A 17,668-nucleotide genomic window follows, 5' to 3' on the forward strand; every position below is an offset into this window, starting at 1 on the left:
AATAGAGCCACGTGCACACCTTCGCCGTGTGACCTTGGGCAGACCTCACCCGCCAGGCCTCGGCTTCTTCCACCTGTCACCCAGTGACAACAGGTCTCAAGACCTTCCTTGCGGGATCTCCCTAAGGGTTAATGGAGAACCCCACGTCTCATCCGCTGGTACCAGGCCCCATTCTAAGCACTAGGGGTCCAACCAACCAGGCAGACTGGCCTCAGGCCCAAGTGCCTGACCCACAGCAGGCCTCCAGACGACGTAAAGGATGAGGGCACCTCCCAGGTGCCATGCGAGGTGTCCGCGCCCCCCTCACTCCCTCTCTCTCTGCAGGACCCACGGACCTCAGCATGAAAGGTGGGGCCTGCACCACCTCCACCACGCCCACGCCCACGCCCGCCAGCAACAGCACCAGCAGGGCCATGCCCGCCGCCCAGCTCAGCCCCACGGAGATCAGCGCTGTACGGCAGCTCATCGCCGGCTACCGAGAGTCTGCCGCCTTCCTGCTGCGTTCAGCAGATGAACTGGAAAACCTCATTTTACAGCAGAACTGACCCCGCGGCACCTGGAGTGCACTATCCTAGGAAAGGAGGCGGACACCGCCCTGGACCCGGCTTCCTGCCTCACCAGTTGGTACATTTTGTTTTTTGAAAGAGGTGGGATCCAAAAAAGTTGTTTCTAGCCACACTCCAAGCACCTGAGACTTTGGGCACAAGGACACTTTTTTTTGGAATCTCACCACACGGGTGCTCTGACCTGCTTGGAAGAGGCCAATGGGGCAGCTTTGGAAGGGCTGGGGATCCCCTGACAAGGCGCTGGGGCCGCAGCTCTATTTAGAATCATCTTTGTGGACCCTGATGTTAGAATCCCACCCCCAGATAATTACCTTTCAAGTCTTAGGTGAGCAGAATTGCATATTTATTAAGAAAAACAAAGTGGACCCTTTTCTTCCTCTCCCCTTAGTAATTTATTTTTCTGAAAATGGATTCTTTTGTGTTTGTACAGATTGCCAGTCTGTGTCTGTCTGATCAGAAGGATGTCTCCCTGTGACCTAACATTCCATATCACTACACTGGCACGGGCGGGGGCTGCGGGGGGGCGGGCGCCAGGCTGGCTATCTCTGAGTGCCCAGCACCGCCAAGCAGGAGGACCTCACCCATACCCATTGCAAAGCAAACACATATGGCTCCCCCCATCTCCCACCCCCACATTCCACAGAAGCCCCAGCCACGGCCACCTGTATTCTACCTCACACTCCAGCGGGGGCTTTTTCCAGGATGTGCTCTGAGCCTGTTCTGAATGGCTGTCTCCCAATTCCCCCACACAGTGTGTCTGCCTGGGAGGTAAGTCCAGATGGGTGGCAGGAGCTGGAGCCCAGAGAGGGCCCTGGCCCCGGCCCTCCCAGCTGCTAGACAGGACTGAGTGCTGGGGGATGGCAGCCAGTCAGCAGGGCCCTCCCCCGGGAGCCAGGTTGAACACTTCTCCACAGACCCTGGGGCCCTCAGATACCTACTGGGAAGGCGCCGTTTCTTCAGGGTGATGAGCCCTTGGCTGTCAGGCAGCCAGCCACCAAATGAGAAGCTCCTAGGCGGACTGCAGCGCCCAGCCCCTGCTCCCATGGTGGAAATGGGACCATCAACAGAAGTGGAAAAGCCACTTGGGTTTTCCTAGGACCAGCCCTTCTTCTGGAGGAATCTGTCCTAGAAGAAACCCATAATCCCTGGAGTGTGAAAAAAGGCAGAAGAAATGGCTGGCCTGGTTTCCTTCCTCCCGATAGGCACTTCCTCTTGCTCAGTGCAATACCTACCAGTGCTGCTAAAACCAGGGATTCATCCAGACCTCAGAAGGCCCACGGGGCCTCCCCATGCAACACTCCGTAGCCATGACAGCAGCTCTCTGCTGCCCGCCCCTGCCCAGAGCTGGCAGAAGCCCTCTGTTGCCTTTCCTCCCCGAGAGCAGAGGCCCCAGGGGAGCCAGGGCCGAGTGGACCCTGGGACAGCCACAGAGAACCACTTGACCCCAGAGCAGGCACCCCTTCCCAAACCAGCTTCTCTGCAGCCAACTGCCTCCTGGCACTGTGGCAAACCACCCTCAGGAGGGGCAGGGGTGGGGCTCCAGTGTGAATGCCCCACCTGCCTCAGATCCCTAAACACTGAAAGGTAGGCTGCCCCACCCCATGCTTACTTCCAGTCCCTAGAGGTTGGGGGTGGTCTTTTCTCTCTCAAGTGGCCTCCAACACTGCACCCCCCACACCACCTCTGCCTTCCATCGGACCCACCCCCAGGCCTCCTCCGGTCAGGGCCAGGACACCCGAGACTCCCCTTAGCACAGCACAAATTCCAGTGCCCAAGGCCTCCCACATCCCAGCCATCCACACAGCTAGCACCCCCTGCTCAGTACACTCCCTGACGTTTGAATTTGTGTAAATATTTATTTTTGTGTGTGAACAATATTACAAAGTAATCAGTAGATCTTTTGCAAAATGTTACCCCAGGCAATTTGTGAAAATCTTAATGTTAAAAACTGGCAGAGACAATCGCCACCTTAGAATTCTTGATACCAATTGCTTAACATGTCATTTCTCCTCCCAGAGGCAGTACCCAAGCCAGGCACGAATGGTTTGCTCTTAACAGAACGGAGTGAGAAAGACTGGGGAAGGGGCTCCCGCCACCACCACACAAGGGATTAGATCGAAAGATCAGTATAAGCTACAGTTTGAAGTCGTGTTTTTCTGAGTTCAGGCTGCCCTGACCACCTTCAGCCGACCTAGTACTGCGGTAAGAGCAGAGTTTCAATGTGTTTTAAAGAGAAAGGAAAGGAATGCCACTGGTACTAGTCCACTGGGGCTTCCAGCAGCCCCCCAGGATGGGACTGTCGTGTCGACCCCACCTTTCGGGTGGGCTCCTTCGCAGCGAAGCTTCACCTGAAGTCCTGGACATGGCAGAATCAGGAGCAAGTTACTGTGTGGAAACAGGATTCCATTAGCTAGCTCAGTCAGGGAACTTGTTCTGTTTTGCTTTTCTTTTAAAAGATGCAGCTTCAACCCAGTCCCTCTCCTCCTGACATGGGGAGCATCCGAGCTGGTTCCGCTGAACCCCGCCCCAGCCCTCCCACCCTCACCCCAGGGACTGCCTGCTCCCAAAGCCCTGCCCCACAGCCATTTAAAATTCTTATGGAGGGAGGGCCTCAGGGCACAAATCAGTCACTTGGGATCCAGAGTTAAAAAGGTAATGGGAGAGTAGAACACACCAATTCCAGAGTCTTCGCAGGGGGCTAATCCCGAGAGAAGGATGCAATCAGGAGAACGGGGATTGGTCTTAGTTGGCAGATCACCTAGAGCAGAACTACTGTAACGCATCTGAAATTCATTTACCCTCACCACTCGTACAAGCGGACAGTGTACACCCAAGGACAGCATGGGGGGGGGGGGGGATAGGCAGGGGCTAGTACGGTTTTAGAGGATTTCAAACAGGTGGAACCCCACCATCCCTATTCCCAAGGGCCACTTAGGACTCCAGGGGTGGTTATAGGATTAACTACCAGTTCATTTTCAAAATGCTGCTTTGAACTCAGAGGGTTGATACTTTTAATTTGTAATTTTTGTAAAACTTTTTACAAGATAGTAAAGTATTTCACCAGAATACCAGTTTCAATCCGTCCATGGTCTGATTTTTATATAATTTAGTGGTGCTTTAGAAACTTTGTTTTTGTTGTTTCTGAGCTAAACAGCTCAATCCTTTTTCGCCTGTATCTACCTAAGACCAATGTGAACCTTTGTATTTTTGCTCCTAATTTTGGACTCAGTGAAAGTGTACTGTTTACATGTACAGATGCCCCCGTCCCTGTGTGTTCTGCAAGACTCGATCCTGAGGAGGAAGGGGAACCTCACTACGCCCACCTGCTTAGCAAAGCCACAAAACAAAAACCTCTCACTTTTTACCTACGTTTCCACCTAAAAACAAAAACAGAAAACCTATACCACACAGAACTCAGATTTGCTGAAAAACACTTTTCTAAGCTCAGAAAAATCTCCGCATGGCAGAGGGCCCATATGCGTCTATCACGTGGGCCGCTGAGAAGCAGGGGTCAGAACAGACTTGCTGTGGCCGCTGGTGGGTGATGTGCTGCGGACAGATGAAAAGGGAAAGGAGAACTTGGCTGCGGAGCGGGGGATGGGTATGTTCTCCTGGCAGCCTGAGAATAGGAAAGTCACGGTGACTCATGTGACCTTCAGGGTCAAGCCTCTCAGGATTTCAGGACAACTCCAGGGGTCCTCAGTCCTAATTCAGACACGTTTTGGAAGAGCGCATGTTCCGCATGAGATGAGATTGTAAGACTCCAGTGCAGATGGCACAAGCATTTCTGCAGGTTCCCCCCTGGAGGCAGCCTGTGCACGAGGCATCACCTCTGGAGACGGGCAGAGGGGCTGCAGACGATAAGCATATGGCACTTGAGGCAAAGAGTGGATGGCACCAACTTTTAAAGGTGACTCTTTATTACTTAATCAATGGCTTCACCTCTAAATTATATTTTTACAGATATGCACCTATGCAACTTAACGTGGCTCTTCTAAGCAGGTGGGGACTTCCTCCTCAATGCTCTATAAAAATTCTTTGTGTTCTATATAGTGAGTTTTTCCAGTAAATGTGGCTTAATATTTTAATTCTTAGACTGTGTCTTCTCTATGTGATGCAACTAAATTCTGTTTTGTTTGTGGAATGACTAGCACAGGCCAACTCCCTCTCCCCTCACTTAACAAAAGACCAATGAGCTGTTAATCGAGCTGTTATCTCCATGGTATTACTTGCTAAATGCACTGATTTCATAAGTATGTGGAATCCTTTTTCTTTTGAATCTGTATATCATATATAAGACTGAATCTACTTAATAAACACTGAATAACAAATCACATGCTTTATTTCCACTGTGTCCTCTCTACAGCAGCACTACCAGCTAGACTTCTTCCTTCTAAATCCAGTTTGGCACTGACACACCTTTCTACTACTAGATTCTACCTTTTCCTAGCCAAAAAGCTAGCACACGGAAGGTCCTCCGTCAATTTTCTGGAACAGATGAACTTGTCCTTCCCTTTAGCACCCAGCCCCTTAGAAAGGGAAAGAAACGAGCCTTCACTGGTGCTCACCAGGTGCCAAACACAGGCGGGCCCCATGTGAAAATCTCATGGTCACCTTCCCAGGGAGGTGCCCTTGCCCCACCTATGGATGAGTTAGCAGGGGCGCTATGGGGACACGCCTCGCCTAAATTCAGCCAGTGACCAAGCAAGGTCTTAAATGCAGCCGTCTGCCTGCACACCGTGCCCTTCCCACTCCCCTCACCCCAGGGCTCAGCTCTTCACTGACTGAAACCAAACTCCTGTAACAATCCCTGAGCGAGCGAGCGAGCCAGCGCTGGCTTGAAAAACTGACGAGACACCATTCTTGAACCTTCACTACCTGACGTACCACTCGACCCAAAACCCCAGATCCCACCTTGAAGGAAACAAAAGGGCCGCTTTTTCCAAAGGTGTTTACTTGTGCACAGACTTTCTCATCCTACATGTATCATTTAGGTTAAACTTTAAAAGAAAACTTGCGGAAATATGGGTAGGGACAAACCTCATTGTCATGAGTTTAAAAGCAATTCTGACCATGTGCCATGTGAGTTAAAAGCACAAACCTAAGTTTTACTGTTAAAAATTGTGTATGTGTCTTGTGTGTACAGATACACACACACTATGTGGCAGCTGTTTTCAAAACATTGATTTTTTGGTAAAGGCCAAAGAATCTTAAAAATAGCAATTCTGTGCAGCTGCCGAGTATATAAAATAGATAAAAGGAGAAGCCAACTGTTTGAGGCCGCTGTACCCAGGGAGTAGACTCTGGGGCTGTGATTCATAAAGACAGTAGCAAGTACAGTCAAAGCAGATGGCACCTCAGCACCCCATCTTTTCACACGCACGTGGGGGTCACGGGCAGCAAATCCTCAGTAATACCATGAACACATCTGTCCTACCGAAATTACCGCTGCTGAGAATCACTGAGGGACCATAAATCCCCATGACCTGGAACAACATATCCAGAACCCAGACAGCACACACAGACCACGTGGGCCGACCAGGGAAGCACTTACCTGTGGATGAAGTATGGCAGCTCTGCAGAAGCAGAGATCGGGGAGAAATCACTGCAGGGCAGAGAGGCGTTGCTGATCCCGTCTGGCTTCTGTCAATGGCGCTCCCAACCACTGCTCACAGTGTACAGGACGTCAAATGGGAACGCTCCGTTAGAACAGGGAACTCAAATTTACTCAGTGACTACACCGGCGACCCTCACTTCACTCGAGACATGGAGAACCTGAACAGCACTGCATTTTTAAAGTAATTTAAAGTGCACTACAGATGCTTAGTAGTTACAGGAAACCTAAGAATCCTTTGCAAAATCATCTCTCCCCTCCTTGGTCTTTGGTATAAAATCAGATTTTGTTAGGTTTGTTATCAATCAGGGGCTCTTACATGAGGGACCCCAGCTGCCTAAGGAGCTTGTGTGCCCTCGGAAACAGTATCCACAACTGCATTCCTGAGGGAACAGGCTCCAGACCTGCCATCGGGTTCTCGGAGGAGCCCGTGTTTTCAGAAAGGCTGAGCCACTGCCCCGGCAGCTGTCGTTTCGTTCCTCTTCCTTTCCACATAGAGCTTCTGTCTACATCTTTTGGTGGAGATGTTCATTCCAGGCTTTCAAACTGATGCACAGACATGAGAGGAAGCAGGGCACTTATGTCTGGTTTCAACTATTCATCTCAAGGTCACTAAAACCCCCCTTTATCACTTTAAATGATACCCACATGAGGGCAACACAGCCTATGACAGCCCCATCTCAAGCAGGGTCTGACGTCCTCAAATGAAGGTTGGACATAAAACAAGTGAATACTTCACCAGGCCAGTAAGACATTCTTGCACATTCTGAAACATTAGGTTTCATCATCCTTTGGACCTTGAGTGAAATGTCTCCCCTACCAGACAGTCTCTCAGCTCAGGGCTGTGTAGTCAACAATAGTGTGAGGCCACAAGCCAGATGTGCACTGAGGCCACACGCCCCTCGGCACAGCACACCAGGCCGCCGTCTCCTCAGCTCCCCCGGGTGAGGATCAGCAAGTGGCAGAAGCCGGACACATTTCTACTCCAAGTTCATGTAGCCACTGTCTGGCCTGGTACAAACTAACGGTCCGGGGTACCAATACCTTTACAAAGTGGGAACTACTACCCCATTTAGGGATGGAAAAGCTGGCAGAGAGGCTAACTGCTCCAAGCACGGCGCTGGCCGGTAGCAGGGCCTATACTCAACCCACGGCCACGCGATGCCACCTCCCTGATGAGATGCAACTCCGGATCCTAATGCCACCTAAGCTCCCGCAGACTTAAGTGGACAGAGATTCTGTGACACGAAGGCACAAGTACACATTCTCACCACCAGGTGGCTGCCTAGACAGCACAGAGTCCCTTAAGCATTAAGTTCTCCAACCGCACCTGTACCAAACAGCAACACCACAAAACTGCAGCTTGGACGGCCCCAAAATGTGTCCCAACGCACATTAAGTCTATTTTCTCCAAGTCACAGGACACAAATTAATGGATACATATTTTAGTTCACTTTTACATTCTATTTTTTCACTTCTTCCGTATTTATATACTAAGCTAGTTTCTGACAAGCACAAAAGCATGTTTAAGTACCCCAGGTAAGTCTGAGGGCTGGAACTGAGAAGTCAACCCCTGCAGGCTGCCATCCACCATCTCGATCAACTAGCATCAGACCCCACCTTGTGCCAGCCCCTCCCTCACCGCTGCCTGCCGCTGAGCAGAGGTGCTCAGTTGACGGCTTTTCAAGGTTGGGAACTGTTCACCCTCCCCACAGATCAGCCATTAGGAAGCTCTTGGGCAACAGCCTCCGTCTCAGTGAGGCAGTTGGGATGAGCACCCTGATCAGTTTCATTAGATTTCTGCCTCGGGTGCACGTGGTGGGAAGGTACGTACGTCACGTCAGGCAGTCTGCACCTGTGAAACTGACAAGCCGTGCCTTTCGGATGCACCTCACAAGAGCTCCTTACACAACAGAAGCTCCAGAGCCAGCTCCAGAGCCGGCGCTTGCTCCTTCAATCCAGCTTCTGCACTCCAGCCTGGCCTTCCCACCCCAGCAGGGCAGCCACAGAAGATGACTGAGACCACAGTGCAGGTTGTACAGGTTTATTTTTCCAATACCACGAGACATACAAGAGCAGTGCTTTCCCTGGGCAGCCCCATGGACCAGATCAGTTTCACTGTACCCTAGAGTGGCCCCAAGGTCACAGCAGAAGGAAGAGGAGGATCAAGCAGGCTTGGGCCTCTGCTCCCTATCTTTGGTAAACAGACGCTTGAAGTTGACAACTTGGACTTGGCCAATACTGCATTGAAATCACCACATCATTGCCAACTTCTCACTCATGCTTCAGAGGACAAAAATGCCACATTGGATGGAATGGGGGGTTGGGGGGAAGAGGGGGAGGACCTTTCAGATGAACTGAGACCTGCTTAAGTCATACTAGTTTTATACTTCACACAGAAGCACTCGCACAGGGAGACTGAAGTTAAACAAGGACTCTCAACTATGCAACAAGTTGAGGGACGAGAAATAAGGCAGGAAGCAGGGTGAGGGAAGACAACTATGGAGACATCTATTTGTTAGAAATGTGTTGGAAGAGGCAGGCAACAGGCCTGGCTGTTTCTTCCCCAACCTGTTGTCAAAAGTATGCCAAAAGGAGCCCTGTGGCCCCCGGAGAGCTCGGTCCCAGGTATTGCTGACAGGTGGGCTGGCCCTGGAGCCAGGTCTGGAAGCTCCACCTGGGGGCTGCCCAGGGCACTCACCCTTGAATCCAGAAGCACTTAACACGGGAGGTGTGGTTTGTCACTGGCAGCAAGCAGCCAGTGAAGGTTGGAGAAGAGATGTGAGGAGTGAGCGAGCAGGCAGGCTGCAGCAGAGCCCTGTCACAGGTCACCGGGCCAACCTAGCAGGTGACAGGTCACTCCCTCTACCCTCAGGTCAGGCAGCACAGCATGCAGTGGCTCCGACACAGGTGGAGAGAAGTCAATTACACCACTTTAATGCAATGACGCCCAAGACGTAAAGTAAGGGAGAGACGATCATGTTCTCTGTACAATACATCCATTTACAGAATCGGCCAGTACTGTGTACAACATATAAATACATGATAAAACATCAGAGGTGCATAGAGCATACTTACAGAAGCCAAAAAATTCACTTTATACATCCAAGGGTAGAGTTAAAAATATAAAAATAAGAAACACACACTGCTTTGAAATGTAAAATGAGTTTCACATACACAGGTGTGTGGAGATGCCCGCTCCCAGAGTCCAACGTGACAGGGAGGGTGTCAGGCAGACGCATCCACCTGCCAAACATCTGGACATCTGACTGACAAGGTCTAGAGATGGCATTTTAAGAAGAAAGACAACCCTCTGCCCGACCCCACTGTCCAAGCAGGTCTATTCAAGGTTCCAAAAGCTCCTGTGGCCAGTGGCTTGTACCGAGACAGCAAAGTCCCAACTCTGCTTCAGCAACAAAACCAAAGGTCAAACTGGCTCCACCAACTGGCTGGGCCCCTGAGGTCAGCAGGTGCTCGAGCCCCCTGGTGGGCACTGCTGGGAGTTACTTAACCCTGTGCTGGTCCTTCCCCAATCATCAGCTCCCCAGTAGAAGGAAAGATGGCAGCAGGGAGGGGGCAGTGGAAGACTGACATTTCTACTCAGTTCGGGTAGGTTAGTTCCCTTAGTGGAGAACACAACCTTCTTTCTTCAGTTTCAAGTCCCTCTGGGTGTCAAACAGGCTCCCCACACCACATACCAGGCTCTGTCTGCGGGAGAGCTGGGGTGGCAGCCCAATGAGTCGCCCTTCGAGAAACCTTCCAGCAAGACCAGAAGGCTGGTAAGTGAGCGAGCCTCCTAGCACTATCAATTTCAGGGCGAGGCAAGAGCGCTCCTGCCTAGAGACAGAGTCTATTATATCAATGATATTCTGTATGCAGACTTAAGCTCATTATCAAAATACACACTAAATATACACCTTTCCCATGGCCATAATTTATTATCTCACCACAAGGCACAATACACAGAGCTTGGAGGGCCCGATACAGTCATCGTGACAGAACGCGCCGCAGCCCTGGCACATGATCATGGCTTTCAGGCTGCACGCACACTGGAGCGAGATGCTCTCCACTGTGCTGCTGTCGGTGAACATCTGCAAGGAGAGCGACGCGCTGTGGCTCGCACCAAAGTTTGCTTTGTGGCTCAGCTGCACCACGCTCCCAGCAAGGCCTTTGGGAAAGGCAGGGGCGCTGGAGGAGTAATTAAAGCTGGTGGAACTTAGCTGGAGTCTGGCAAGCTTCCCATAAAATGCCTGTTTGATGTTGAGTTGGGAGGGGACAGAAGGCTCCAGAGGCTGGCTGAGCCCTTTCCCAGGCTCTCGGGGCAATTTCCAGAAGGGCAAGTCAAGGACAAAGGGCATGGCTTGCAGGCGGCCCCCCAGCTCCCGAGGGCCCGGCCCGGCTGTGTGTGTGTTCCCCGCCTTCGCCTGGCCAGGCCCCCCCACAAACGTCTTCTCACTCTTGATGCTGCCAACGGAGGCAGGCGGTGGCTTTGGAGCCCTGTCTTCTCGCGCAGTCTGTACCCCACCAGACACAGAGTTTTTACCCAACTTTCTACTGGGAAAAGCAGGAGGGGCATCCGCGGGTACTGGCGCTGGCTCCACAGGCCTGGGGCACTGAAGGGCTGCAGGCGCATTCATAGAGCCAAAGAGCTTCTTCCCTTGGCCCCCAGCACTGTTCTGCTCACCCAGGGCCTGACCTGTCTGATTGGGACCCAAGGAGATCACACTGGGAGATGAGAAACAAGGGACTCGCGAGGTAGTGAGATTTTCTGGACTTCTGCCTGGGGCAGCATTTGAATTACTGCACTGGGACAAGTCGCGGGCTTCCTTCTGTTCTTCAAAACTAAAGGGGGAGAACTGCTCTTTGGAATCCACTTCTACTTTCCCAGAGGCAGCTGTCGGATTTGTCACTGGGTATAGGGAGTCTAAACTTGGGACTGTCTTGGAAATCTTTTGGGGCGCACCAGGAGCCTGGGTGGCCTCCAGCCTCACAAGACCAGTACTTGCTTCAAGACTGTCGGGTAGAAGAGGTTCCTTCAAAGCTCTTAAAGAACTGGGGCTGCTCCTGCCAACCACGCAACTGTTTTCCCCAGGATCTTGCAAAGATCCCAACCCCTGCTCTTTCGTAACTGGGAATCGTGGGGGTTCGGGTTTGCTGCCACTGAGGGCTGGAGGGAGAACCTTCTCTAGGGGCAAGTTGCCCTGCAGCAACTGCATCACAAGTGGGTTAGTGGCCTCTACTGAGGACCCAGGTCTGCCCAGGGACGTGGGCTTTGGCTGGTACTCAGTACTGGCCAGCAGCAGGGAGTCTGGTATCTTTTGGGGTACTGCACATACGCGAGACACCCAGCTCTGAGGAGCCAGCATCCTGTCTGTCCTTGTAACCAGACTCAGGTCACCATTCATCTTGGAGAGCGAGGCAGAGTCCTTCCTGTCACGTTTCTCCTCCTTGTCCACGGCCGAGGCTCTCTTCGTCACTGTGGCTTCTCTGGGGTCAGCCTCACTGCTATCCTCGGAGAGGTGGCCTTCAAAGTCAGAGGCTGTGTCTGTGGACTCGCTGTGAGGACTCAGTGCTTCAGAGTCACCATTGATTTTCAGCTTTTCAACGTCTACCTGTTTGCAGTCGCGGCCAGCACTGTCGATGCACCCCCGAGACGGCACTGTCCAGAGTGAGGAACAATTGTCGGGGAGCTCTAGACCCTCTTCAGCTGTCAAACCCTCCGGCAATGCGGGAATAAGGGGAGCAGCCTTCTCCCACTCTCCTCTGACCTGGGCCTCAACAGATGGGACACTGTCCGAGTCTGATTCGGGCTGTCCCACTGCCTTGTCATTTGACAGGCCAGGTATCCAAGGAACAGCACCATCCAAGATGAGAGCCTTGGTTTTCAAGTCTTCTTGTCTAGAAGCACTTTCCCTCATGGGTGGGCACAAGTCACCAAGTCCTAATTTGTCATCAAATTGACTGTCCTGTAGGCAACCAACCGATGACAATTCGGGGGCAGAAGTGGGGGTCACGTTCACAGGATCCTTCATGGCTGGATTACTGTCACCGTCCAGAGCCTGGCCGGTTTCTGCTCCTACTACAACACCCCCCACCAGAGACTGAACAGGACCATTCTCTGTGGGACGAGTCAGTCCTTGCTCCTCATTAGCCTTTTCCCAAGAAGTGGCACAAGACTCACCCTCAGTTCTAATATCCAGATGCAATACAGGCTGCTCGACTAATCTCTCAGGTGCTGGGGTTTTGGAGGACAGCGGAGGCAAAGCCTGGCACGGCTGGTCCCCAGTGGGAGCAATTGGGAGTTGGGAGACATCTTCCAGGCCGCTTGTGAGGACGGGCACCCCTTGTAGTGGGCAGCTCTCCTCCTCTCTGAGAGGAGCCAGGTCCTCTCTCCTGGCTCTGGGTGCGGCAGTTTCAGCCTGGGCGTGCTCCCCGTTTAGAGGATGAAGCGGCAGTAGTTGTGTTCGCTGTAGATCTGACGCACACTCTCGAGGGGTGCTCGGGGCTCCCCTGGGCTCAGGGTGGCCACAGGCCTCACCACCATCACCACTGCTGCGGCCTCTGCCACCTCCCTCATCGGTGGCCCTGCTGCAACCTCCACCCGGGCCACCCCCCCCTCCGATGGCAGTGGTGGCCGCCTCTCGATGGCAGTGGTGGCCTCTCGCCCCTCGGACCTGCAGAGCACGGGCTTTAATGTCTGCAAGGGTCCTGGCGCTAGTCCAGCCGCGGCAGGAGGACTCCGGGATGGGGACGATGCGGGGACATATCTGGTAAGTGGGCTGACCTTTAACCACCCAGGGTGGTTTGATACGTGAAAGTTGAATCTGCAAGAGAAGAATGAGAGAACAGTTTTCAGTGACTGGGTGTTTGGACCTAGGCACTGTAAAGCTAAACTGAAATTCTAGTAGCTTATGGGTCACGGACTAAAGAATCATATCATTTTCCTTCAAAATGAAATAGTCATGGTAAAATGGCTGCCCACAATACCACACCAATCTGAGAAGGCTCTGCTCAAGGGCCTTCTCTCGTCTACACTGAATTTCCAGTGGGACTGTGCGAATCACTACACAAAGAATCTAACGCCACCTAGTAAAAGATTAAAAAAACCCCACAGGATTCTGATCTCTAGACATAACTTCACCAGAGTGAACAAACAAGTGAGGCAGAAAAGACCCTCATCCCCTTGATCATCAAGTTGGTCTCAGGAATGGCTCTCTTGTGGAGGGCTCTACACGCCCACAAAATCAACACAAGGGCCAAAGGGGCTCCACAAATCTGGCCCTCAAGGGGAACGTGGCCCCAGGGCAGCCAAGAATCAAACAGCTTCCTACCCGGATGGGCGGGACTTTGGGTTCCTCTTTGGTGGGCTGTGGCTTTTCTGTGTGAACACTTTCAATTGTGTTACGAAAGGACTGACGATCTTCAAGCCGGGGCTTCTTTTCGGGAAAGGACGCAGAGGCCGCCTGCTCAAAGGATTTCCTCTTCTGATCCTTGGGGTCCTGATCCCCAGTCTCCTGAGGCAAGCTGGGAATTCTGTCTGGAGACGCAGAGGCCCGAGCCAGGTCATCCAGATTGGTCTGGATCCGAGAAGCCCCCGTTTCCGCTGTGAATTCAGGACCCTCAGGGTCAGGCGCTGCAGAGGACGTGCTGGGCAAGTGGGGGCTGCCCACTCCAGCTGAGTCAATCTTAGCCTCTCCATCCTTGTAGAGAGGGATGTCTGGTGCCACCGATTGTGTGTCTTTAGCAAGCCCTCCTTGTTCTGGCTCCTGTTTTTTGTACAGATTCCTTCTGGCTCTGGTTCGGAGATCTGGCCGAGAGCGTTTCTTGAAATGCCCATCTCGCTGCCGAGTGGCTGGACCATGTTGTGGCCGTGCTGATTCTCCTGGGACACGCAAGTCACTCTTGATTTCAGCCTCCTCCTTGCCCACGTTCTGCTGCAACAACTCTTCTCTGGTCAAACCCAATCTGCAAAGCAAACTCACACCATCAGTTATAGAGCAGAGAGGGCATGTTCACTTTATTTCTATGGGCAACGCACACCCAGATGTCAGATAGCTCAGAACCAAAAAAATCTGCATGGTGTGTAACACTAATTATAGGAAAACCTCTGGGAGCTTCCGTATGATTGGCATTAAGCTAAATGAGCACAGTCACTGCGATCTCTACATTCTCGTCCAAATAGAAACATGCATGGCTGTGAGAACATCTGCCTCTATTCCCCCAAAAGCCCAGACCAGCACTCACAGCAACCAAGTGCCTTACTTCTGTCCATAGTAGTCTTCAAAGAACTTTTCTTTCCACTGTTCTACCTTCTTTTCCTTCTCCATTTCCTGTCGTATCCTGACTTGCATCTCATGAGTGAATTCGCCTGGAGAGAAACAAAATTTTTTGAGTGCATGCATTCAGGATAGTCATGTCTGTCATATGGAAAGCCAAATCTTGCAATTCTACCTCATCAGTTTTCAAAATACATGTGACTTTGGTGAGTTTAGAGATCTTTTTTTAACCTCTATGTCCTTGAGAGGATTTCTCACATCATGCTTCCGCAGGATACAACTAACATGTCTATTATAAGGAAAATTTATTCTTCCCTAGGGTGATTAGTCATTCAAGAGCAAGCAACACATTGTTTAGAAAAGCAAAATAAACAAACAAAAAACCACTCTTGCTGTGCAGAAAAAAAGTTAACCTAGCAGGCCTGATTGCTTATCTTTAGAAAGGCCTGCTTACAAGGTTGGCCCTTGGCTGACACCTGGGAACCTGTATTTTGGGAGGGTTCCCACTCCCCTAATGTGAACGGCTCACTGTGCCTAAACTGTTGCTGCGAACAAGACGGTTTATGGGGAGCACCTCCTCTCCTCTGGGGAATCTGGAATTCGGGTATGTACCAGGCACACGCATACTACATGATCAGCTCCCAGTAAAAACCCTGGGTACCAAGTCTTTAGCAAACTTCCCTGGCAGACCACACACGTGTGTTGTCACAAGTCGTTGCTGGGGGAATGGAGCACACCCTGTGTGTGATTCCACTGGGAGAGGACCTTGGAAGCCTACACGTGCTTTCCCTGCACTTTCCCCCAGGCCTCTTTTCCCTTCGCCGACTTTGCTCTGTATTCTTCCACTGTAATAAATTACAGCCATGAAGACGACTCTATGCTGAGTCCTCCTAGTGAATCATCAAACCTGGAGGGGGACTCGGGGACCTCTCAACACATTCCCCTTGTAGCTTCGCACAGAATTAAATTAGGAGAAGCTAACCTCCAAGTGGCAATGTCTAAAAGCAGAGTATCTGCTCAATGCCACGGTGCTCTTCACTCCACCCATCCAGACAACACCATGCTTCCTGGAAAGAATAGGAGTTGCCAGTTTTGGTGATGAAGAGGTGATGCAGATGGATACACACACAAAATAGTGAAAGCCCCAACAGCTGTCATTTCTGTAGAGCTCTGGAGCACATTAACATCTGCCACATCTATTAGTCATGTGAGGAAAGCCTGCCTTATACTAAAAATCCCTTGGGAAAAAAAGATTGGTGAAAATGAGTGTTTGGGTTTTAAGTACCAAGAGACAAGGGACACCACCTATGGCAGGTACCTTTGAAGCCATCTGAGGTGAGAATTTGTACTCACCATCAGCCAGGCGTTCCCGCCAGCTCTGAGCCGCATGGGTGAAAAACTCGTTATTCAGTGCACTGCTGCTGAGACGCAACAGGCCATCGGTCCCCACCTAGAAGGATCAGCAAATAACTCAATCAATTAGAACCTCAGAAAGACAATAGAAGCTCCCCCAGAGAGAAGCAAAGGGGAGGCTACCCATCCGTACCTGTCTGTCCACTTCAGGCAGCAGGAAGAGGAGCTGCTGCTGGAAGTGGGGTGGCAGGGCATGGAAGGTCCGCGAGTTTATCAGGGCCCGGAGGTTGGTGTTAACAAGAATGGACCCAGGTGTTTCAAAATCTATCTCTTCCCCTCTGTTGCGCTTCATTTGACCTGTGATGTTGGAAGCAGTAAAAAACAAGGTATAGATTTTCACCTTAAGAGAAAAGCAAATGCTAACTAAGGGGAAAAACTTGGGTGGCAGCACCCAAGCGACCAAGAATTTATCTGCACACAATCTGCTTAATTGCCCAGCCCACCCTAACCTGTAATTCTTTCCAGGTTACTGTCACTGCCATCAAACCTAAGCGAACATTTGGGCTTGCATCCTTTCAGACAACTCTGCAGCAAGCTGTGTCACAGCCTGAAGAGGACACTCTTTTCACAGAAAATCAGGCAGGGGGCAGGCTCTGACCTTCCCTCCAAAGCTGGAGAACAAGTTCCACAAAGCCAACTGGAGAAATGATGGCAGCTATCTAAAAGCAAATCTCGTTAGTGTTCGACAGGACAATCTGCAGAAGCCTTCGTGAATGAGCGAGACAGGTATGACCTCCATGCAGAAAGGTACTAAGGGTTGTTTAAAGCCTACTGAAATGTTCATACCTTTCACGGAAGCCTCAGCAAATGTTACTTTTATTTATTTTTTTAAGTCACTAAGAATAGAGACCCATGAGACCTTAGATTAAGCACTGCTGATAAGCTGGAAAAACAGCAAGGGAAACAACCTAGCTCACATCTGGGCAATGGTTTATTCTAATTTTCAGAAGCCAAGGCTAGTCCTCTTAATGGTTTCCTGTGGCCCATCTACATACAACCAGCATGTGGGCTCTGAGAAATAAACCCAGAAATAGCAACAGCAAACTGGCCTTGCAAGCAGCTCCACTGGGGGCGGGAGGTACACACTACTGAATTGGTTTGCATCCTCCAAATTCAACTTAGGCTTCCATTTAACATACTAACTAGGTTATAAAAAGGGGGGGAGGGGACATCTGACAGCGACTACAGATGTTCAGAACAAACGTGGCAGGATGCTACCAAAGAAAGAAAACGGACGTTGGAATTCTTCAGTGAGAAGCTCAGAAGCAATTTTCACTCGCACACTAAGCAGTATCAAGGCAGGCACAGGCTGGGCCCTTACAGACATACAAGGGGTGATGTGGTGCCATCTCTGCCCGTAAGGAGCTCTCTGAGTCTAGCAGACAAGAGCTATACATGGAATAACCAAAACGCGAGGTAAAAACCAACAAGGGCCAACCAAGAAGTAAAAACAAACTGGTAAAAGGAGTAGAGCAGACTTCATCTTCTCACTAGGCCTGCAGGGGCCCTTTTTCCAGGCAGAGAAATGAGTGCCACGCCACTCACCTGTGGCCGGCTTCCGGAAGCCTCTCAGGAGCGGGGCAGGGTCCCGGGCGACCTCGGCCTGGCCACGAATAGCAGCGCTGCCCAGGGCCAGAGAGCCACTGCTGCTGCTGGATGGGCTGCCACTCTCGCCATCGGCGTGGCGGCCTGAGAACCCTGAAGGCATAGCATTTCACTGGTCAAAAGTACCACCCGCCGCACCCATGGCTCTGACAAGCTTCCTTCTCCCAGCTCTCCCTGAGATGCTGCCGGCACTA

General features: G+C 51.4%; 2 protein-coding genes across 8 annotated transcripts in view; one reads left to right on the forward strand and one right to left on the reverse strand.

The window, feature by feature from the left end:
- NOL4L (nucleolar protein 4 like) overlaps positions 1–4,900 on the forward strand; it is a 123,451-nt gene extending 118,551 nt beyond the window's left edge. For all 6 annotated transcript variants that reach the window (XM_019748480.2, XM_019748479.2, XM_019748483.2 and 3 more), the window contains one exon: positions 325–4,900. In XM_019748480.2, coding sequence (XP_019604039.1) covers positions 325–545 — 221 coding nt within the window. In that variant the 3' untranslated portion in view covers positions 546–4,900. The remainder of the gene's footprint in view (positions 1–324) is intronic.
- A 4,191-nt stretch (positions 4,901–9,091) lies between these two features.
- ASXL1 (ASXL transcriptional regulator 1) overlaps positions 9,092–17,668 on the reverse strand; it is a 62,757-nt gene continuing 54,180 nt past the window's right edge. Inside the window, exons 7-12 of one of the 2 annotated variants that reach the window (XM_074318244.1) lie at positions 17,415–17,567; positions 16,003–16,166; positions 15,810–15,906; positions 14,443–14,548; positions 13,512–14,145; positions 9,092–13,004 (exon numbers count right to left, since the gene is read on the reverse strand). In XM_074318244.1, coding sequence (XP_074174345.1) covers positions 10,119–13,004; positions 13,512–14,145; positions 14,443–14,548; positions 15,810–15,906; positions 16,003–16,166; positions 17,415–17,567 — 4,040 coding nt within the window. In that variant the 3' untranslated portion in view covers positions 9,092–10,118. The remainder of the gene's footprint in view (positions 13,005–13,511; positions 14,146–14,442; positions 14,549–15,809; positions 15,907–16,002; positions 16,167–17,414; positions 17,568–17,668) is intronic. The other variant, XM_074318243.1, reaches the window with a different exon arrangement.

Source organism: Rhinolophus sinicus, linkage group LG13 (genome assembly GCF_036562045.2).
Source record: "Rhinolophus sinicus isolate RSC01 linkage group LG13, ASM3656204v1, whole genome shotgun sequence".
NCBI classification, from domain to species: Eukaryota; Metazoa; Chordata; class Mammalia; order Chiroptera; family Rhinolophidae; genus Rhinolophus; species Rhinolophus sinicus.